The sequence below is a fragment of the Nicotiana sylvestris genome, chromosome 6 (assembly GCF_000393655.2).
Source record: "Nicotiana sylvestris chromosome 6, ASM39365v2, whole genome shotgun sequence".
NCBI lineage: Eukaryota > Viridiplantae > Streptophyta > Magnoliopsida > Solanales > Solanaceae > Nicotiana > Nicotiana sylvestris.
The window spans coordinates 199,342,637-199,349,761 of record NC_091062.1 but is presented as its reverse complement, the minus strand read 5'-3'; the positions used below and the strand labels follow the sequence as shown (position 1 = coordinate 199,349,761).

General features: G+C 41.3%; 1 protein-coding gene and 1 non-coding gene across 2 annotated transcripts; one reads left to right on the top strand and one right to left on the bottom strand.

Moving 5' to 3' along the window:
- Positions 1–3,123: 3,123 nt before the first annotated feature.
- Positions 3,124–4,672, bottom strand: LOC104212727 (uncharacterized). The gene is made up of 2 exons (XM_009762077.1): positions 4,076–4,672; positions 3,124–3,999 (listed from the first exon to the last, which is right to left on the bottom strand). The coding sequence occupies exons 1-2, from the start codon at positions 4,670–4,672 to the stop codon at positions 3,124–3,126; spliced, it is 1,473 nt and encodes a 490-aa protein (XP_009760379.1).
- Positions 4,673–5,256: 584 nt separating this feature from the next.
- Positions 5,257–5,361, top strand: LOC138872326 (small nucleolar RNA R71). The gene has a single exon (XR_011400782.1). It is a non-coding gene; the product is annotated as a small nucleolar RNA R71 (small nucleolar RNA).
- Positions 5,362–7,125: the final 1,764 nt, after the last annotated feature.

The window sequence follows — 7,125 nt, the reverse complement described above, 5'->3', positions numbered from 1 at the left end:
GGAAGAAGGGAGTCGACAGAGCAGTAGCGGTTGGCGCGGAGTTGTGCTGCTTTAGGTTGTAAAATTTTGGGTTGTTTGTGTTTGGGTGGGTTTGGGAAGGGATATGGGTAGTAGTATTAGTGTAAATGGGTATTTGGGTTGGGTTAAATGGGTATGGGATAAAATACAATAAATAACGAAATAAAAAAAATTAAGAAAAACTTACCTGGACACCCCAGCTTGGTGCCTGGCGCCCTTCCTGGCGCTGGGGTTTTCGGACCCTACTATGTTTGGCGCCCCAGGCAGCGCTGGGCGCTGGCCTGGGCGCTGTTCACGCTGAAATTTTTTATTTTTTTTTGAATAAACATCCCAATCCCTTGAGCCTTATATATACCCAATTTACACGTCTTACACCATTACATCTGAAATTTCTATACCTATAAAGAAAATGCAATACTCTACCTATTCTAAAAAGAAAAAAAATAAGAAGTTAACTAGGGATGCAATAAAAATTGGGTTGCCTCTCAACAAGCGCCTGATTTAACGTCGCGGCATGACGTAGAGTCTCACTTACTCATTAGCGAGTACAACCTTGGTCTTTTCACGATTAATCATTCCTCCCCAATAATGCTGGACTCTATGACCATTCACCAAGAATTTCCTCTCACCATTTAAAGCTCGCAGCTCGATTGCACCATAAGGAGTGACTCTTACCGCCTCAAAAGGACCTGACCATCTTGACTTTAGCTTCCCAAGGAACAGCAGTAGTCTAGAATTGAATAATAATACTTGTTGGCCTGGCTCAAAGTGACGTGGCTGGATATTCTTGTCATGCCATTATTTTGTGTTTTCTTTATATAGCTTAGCATTTTCATAAGAGTGCAGCCTGAACTCATCTAACTCATTCAACTGCATCAGTCTTTTCTCACCTGCGACTCCAAGGTTCATGTTCAGCTTCTTAATGGCCTAGTATGCCTTGTGTTCAAGCTCAACGGGCAAGTGACATGCCTTCCCATAAACCAGCTTGTAAGGGGACTCTCCAATTGGCGTTTTATATGCAGTCCTATATGCCCATAGGGCATCATCCAACTTTGTAGCCCAATCCTTCCTATTCACACTCACTGTCTTCTCCAATATTTGCTTGATTTCTCCGTTTGACACCTCAGCTTGCCCATTTGTTTGAGGATGATATGATGTAGCAACTCTGTGGCGAACTTCATATTTAGCTAGAAGGTTATTCAACAATCTATTGCAAAAAATGAGTCCCTTCATCACTAATTAAGGCACGTGGAGTCCCAAATCTCGAGAATATGTTCTTTTTCACAAAAACAGTTACCACCATGGCAAAATTCTTTGGTAGAGCAATTGCCCCACCCATTTTGACACGTAGTCAACTTCTAGCAAAATGTATTTGTTTCCTCTGGACGGTGGAAATGGCCCCATAAAATCTATCCCCCACACATCAAAAACTCAACTTCTAGAATGTTATTTAAAGGCATCTTATGCTTCCTTGTGATTGTTCGCGTTTTCTGACATTAGTCACATTTCTTAACGAATGCATGGGCATCCTTGAATAAAGTCGGCCAAAAGAGACCAGATTGTAGCACACTTGCAGCTGTTCTATCTCCTCCATGATGGCCCCCATAAGGTGATGCGTGACAATCATACAACACTAACTCCACCTCTTTTTCAGGAATGCATCTCCTCATCAACTGATCAGCACATTGCTTGTACAAATAGGGCTCATCCCAGTCGTAGAAGTTCACATCATGTAAAAACCTCTTTCTAGCTTCAGATTGGATTTTGGGAGGAAGTACCCCACTCATAAGATAATTCACATAGTCTGCGTACCATGGGGGAGGGTGTTGGTTTATAGCAAAAAGTTGCTCATCAGGGAATACTTCTTTAATTTGGCCACCCTCCTCCACGTGTTCGTGATTTTCCAACCTCGATAAGTGGTCAGCTACTTGGTTCTCTGTCCCCTTTCGATCTCGTATTTCTACATCAAATTCCTGTAGCAATAAAACCCAGTGCATCAATCTAGCCTTAGATTCTTTTTTTGTAAACAAATACCTGATTGCTGCATGATCGGTATGGACTATGACTTTCGTTCCCACCAAGTACGCCCGAAATTTCTCAAAGGCCCACACTACAACTAACAACTCCTTCTCAGTGGTGGTGTAATTCAGCTGTGCATCATCAAGAGTCTTACTCACATAGTAGATGGAATAAAACACCTTGTCCTTCCTCTGGCCGAGCACTGCCCCAATAGCAAGGTCACTCGCATCACACATGAGTTCAAATGGTAAGGACCAATCAAGTGCCACAATAATAGGAGTAGTCACCAACTTCTTTTTAAGTTCTACAAATGCCTTGAGGCAAGCATCATCAAAGTTGAAAGTTACATCTTTTTCAAGCAGCCTGCACAAAGGAGTAGCGATTTTCGAAAAATCTTTAATAAAGCACTGATAGAAACCCGCGTGTCCCAAGAAACTCCGAACACCCTTCACTGAATTAGGTGGAGGTAACTTTTCAACCGCCTCCACCTTCGCTTTATCAACTTCAATGCCGCTCCTAGATACTCTGTGACCCAACACGATGCCTTCTTGTACCATAAAATGACACTTTTCCCAATTCAGTACCAGATTTGTTTCTTCACAACGGGCTAGCACCTTGATCAAATTCCTCAAGCAGTCATCATAAGAAGACCCAAAAACTGAAAAATCATCCATAAACACTTCCACGAATTTTTCCACCATGTCGGTGAAAATAGCCATCATGCACCTCTGGAAAGTGGTTAGTGCATTACAAAGTCCAAACATCATTCGCTTGAAGGCAAAAGTGCCATAAGGACAAGTGAAAGTAGTCCTCTCCTGATCCTCTGGGCATATGACAATCTGATTGTATCCTGAATAACCATCAAGGAAGCAGTAATATTCATGTCCAACTAACCTGTCTAGCATTTGGTCGATGAATGGAAGTGAGAAGTGGTCCTTGCGAGTTGCCTTGTTGAGCCTTCTATAATCAATGCAGACTCTCCATCCTGTAACAGTGCGAGTAGGGATTAGCTCATTTTTCTCGTTCTCAACTACAGTCATTCCTCTCTGTTTGGGCACACATTGAACTGGGCTTACTCAGTTGCTGTCAGAAATAGGAAAAATGATCCCTGCATCGAGCAACTTGATTACTTCCTTTTTCACCACCTCTTTCATAATGGGATTTAATCTTCTTTACTGCTCCACACTGGGGGTGGTGTCCATCCTCGAAAAAGATTTTATGCATGCAAAACGATGGACTAATACCCTTGATGTCAGCTATAGTCCACCCAATAGACATTTTATGCACACGGAGTACTCTAAGTAATTTTTCTTCTTGAGTGCTGGTCAAGCTGGACGAAATAATCACGGGCAATGTCTCAGAGCTCCCCAAATAGGCATAGCACAGATGCACTGGAAGTGGCTTGAGTTTTAGCTTCGGAGCTTCTTCAATAGATGGCCTGGGAATGGTCAGAGTAACAGGCCTATCTAACTCTTCAAATTTTCTAAACCCATGTACATAACTGCAGGACATATTTAGTACTTGCTCAATTTCTCCTATCATTTCATCTTCACTATTTTCTACATCCCCAATCAATACTCGTTCAACAGGATCTACGGGGCTCATATAGGGCACTAACAATGTGGCATCACTCTCCACCACAGAGATCATAGATAACTCTTCATAGTGGGCTGGTAACTTGATTGCTCTATAAACATTGAAGACCTCCACTCGATCACCCACTCTCATTGTCATCTTTCCTTCGCAGACATCAATAATAGCTCGGCCCGTGGCTAGGAATTGACGCCCCAAAATAAATGAGACTTCCTGATCGGGCTCGTAGTCTAGCATAATGAAATCAGTAGGGAATATGAAAGAACCCACTTGAACTAGCATATCTTCAATCACTCCCTCAGGATGAGCAAGGGAGCGATCAGCTAACTGTAAGATAACTGTTGTTAGGCGTGGCTCACCCAACCCCAACTGTCTAACATAGATAGCGACATCAAGTTGATGCTCACTTTAAGATCATATAAAGCTCGCCCAACAACATGTTTACCCATGAGATTTGGATAGTGAAACTACCTGGATCCTTCAATTTCTGAGGTAACTTGCCTTGAATTCTGGAACTGCACTCCTTAGTAAGTGCCACAATCTCGAACTCGGTTAACCTCCTTTTATTTGCCACAATGTCCTTGATGTACTTTACATATTTGGGTACTTCTTGTAAGATGTCAACCAATGGAATATTAATCTGCACCTGCTTCAAGATATTAAGAAACTTTTTATATGCGGTATTATCTCTTAATTTCTGCAATCTTTGAGGGAAGGGAGGTGGTGGCCTTGCAACCAATTGTGGGGGTTGCTCAGCCACCGCCTCTCCAGCTGGCATCTTTGGCTCCTTATCTTTCTCTGATGTTGATTCTATAGTGGTTAGCCTCTCATTAAAAGTCACATGTTTCCTTTTTTTAGAAATAACTTCCTCTAGTTGTCTTTCATTCCTCAACGACACAGCATTAAGGGCCGCCCAAGGATTTGCTTCAGTGTCACTTGGAAGAGCTCCAGCTGGTCTAGTGTTTTGAGCACTGGCAAGTTGTCCCACTTGACGCTCCAAATTTCTCACTGTTGTGGTGAGGCTTTGTTGTTCAACCATCATTTTTTAAACATGTCTTCAAGGTGACTTGTAGGACTCGTTTGTTGTTCAACCTGAGGTAGTCTATATTGTTGTTGAGGTGCTTGAGGCCTGTATTGATTCTGAGTGCCCTGGTTTCCACCCCAAGAGAAGTTTGGGCGATTCCTCCAGTTGGGATTGTATGTGTTCCCATATTGGTTTGTTTGGCTCCTATTTGGATTACCCACAAAGCAGACAGACTCTAGGTTTGCGGGGCACATGTCACTCGTGTGCCCCTCTCCACATATTTCGCAAAAAGCTAGAACGTGTTGTACCTGTTGATTGTTGATACTCAAGTTCATCTGGTTGACTTGATTGGTCAGTGTAGAAATCTGTGCGGATAATGCTGAGATGACATATAACTCAAGAACCCCTGCAAACTTTTACACTGTGTTTCTGGCCATCTCTCCTTGCCAATCCGGGTTGCTCTTGGAGAATTTGTTCAATAATGCATATATCTCGTCAAAGCGTTTCTCCAACACTTGACCCCCAGCTGCAGCATCTACCACGATCTTTGTTTCTGAATGTAGCCCTTCTATGAAAGTGTGAGCTAATACTTCATTCGTCTGATTATGATGAGGACAGTCTCTGAGTAGCCCCTTGAACCTTTCCCAAGCTGAGTATAAAGATTCTCCCGCTTTCTGTTTGAAGGCCACTATCTCACTTCTGATCTTTGGAGTTTTGCCTAAAGGAAAAAACCTTGCCAGAAATTTTCTTGCCAAATCATTCCATGATGTGATGGAGTTAGCTGGTTCTGCCTTTAGCCATCGCTTAGCCTCGCCCAACAGAGAGAATGGAAAAAGTGTGAGCCTCATGTAATCTGGAGTGACCCCGTTAGTGATATAAGTATCACTAATCTCCAAAAATTTCAGAATATGCTGTTGTGGATCCTCGTGTGGAAGACCCATAAATTGCCCGTTTGCATGAAGCAGCTGGATCATGCATTGTTTCAGTTCAAAGTGCCCAGTGATCCTAGGTTTCACTATACTAGAGGTGACATTAACAATGCTGGGCATCGCCACCTCCTGAACAGCCATGGGTTGCTCCTCTGCCATGTCCACAGGAAATTGAACAAGTGCTTGAATATTATTCGTGTCCCTTGCTTCCCTCAACCTCCTGTGAAATGTTCTCTCAGGTTCAGGATCAAATCCTTGAAGTCGGTCCTGGCTTCTGACCCTACGCATTCAATCAAAGTTCCTGAGATCTGAGCAACAATCAAGTAACGTTAGACTAGACTAAATAAACAATTAAAGCAAAAACTAACAAATACTTAATATTCAAGTCCCCGGCAACGGCGCCAAAAATTTGTTGCTCCCAAATGCACATGCAAGTATACGTGGTCGTACAAATAATATAATGATAAGTTGAGTGTCGAACCCACAGACTTGTGTAAACTACTCACTAACTCACTAAAATTGTTATTCAATCCAGCTAAAATCAAAGTCCAATAATATGATTATATTATACTACGATTCTAAATAATAACTAAATTATCAAGTAACGAGATGATTGTTTTGTATTCAGTAGAGACAAATATTCTAGAGTTGTGATCGATTCACCAATCGTATTGTGTTCTAATTAACTCTCCCTTTCATATAATTCACTAATGGTTGCTAATTAATCGATAAATGCTCTCATAACCTTCTCCTGAAGTACTACTCATCTATTCTCAATATATTAACCCCTATATTCCTATGAAATCAATCTATTAAGAACGCATTAAGATCACGATATTTAATTAAGCATGATAACTAGGTATATTCCTATCCTAACCACAAATCCGCTCTCCCTAAGGGTTAAGATCATGCTCTCTTCAATTCTTCTCTAATCTAAACACGGCTTTCCCAAGCATAGCATAGATAGTAAATAGAACCTAACTGCTCGCCAGATAATTAAGCAATTAAACACAGAATTGAAGAAACAACCATATGTTGGTGAATTATAATCAAGGTCAAGCTAACGTTAAACAATAATATTCATGGCTAAATCACAACCCCGGAACAATGGGTGTTTAGCCACTCATGATGTAATCAAACAATTGCATAAGTTTTGATTAATTGAAAATACTAGAAAAGATGAAGAATTCTGAGATGTTCTTGCTCCTCAATGTTTCTTGCGTATATATTTGCTCCAAAGTGCGTCTCCTCTCCCAAAAATAGGTTAAGTCTTGCTTTTATATCAGTTGGGTAGGTCTAGGGCCGAAATAAACTTGTCCCGGGCAAAATAGGACACATTTCACGTCACCAGCGCCCAACCCAGAGCCATTTTTTTCGTTTTAGCTTCAATTCTTGCACGTTTTGTCCCAAATTGCTCCCGAATCATTCCTACAAGTAAAACACTTCAAATCAATATAATTCATCGCATTTAACATCACAAATTCACGAAACAAGAGTAAGATATAAGGCAATTTACATAAAAATATATATACTTTAAGCTAA

Coding starts and splice junctions, on each gene's coding strand:
- LOC104212727 (XM_009762077.1), bottom strand. CDS start 4,672: ATGATGGTTGAACAACAAAGCCTCACCACAACAGTGAGAAATTTGGAG. Junction 4,000..4,075: donor TCACTATCCAAATCTCATGG/GTAAACATGTTG, acceptor TATGTTAGACAG/TTGGGGTTGGGTGAGCCACG.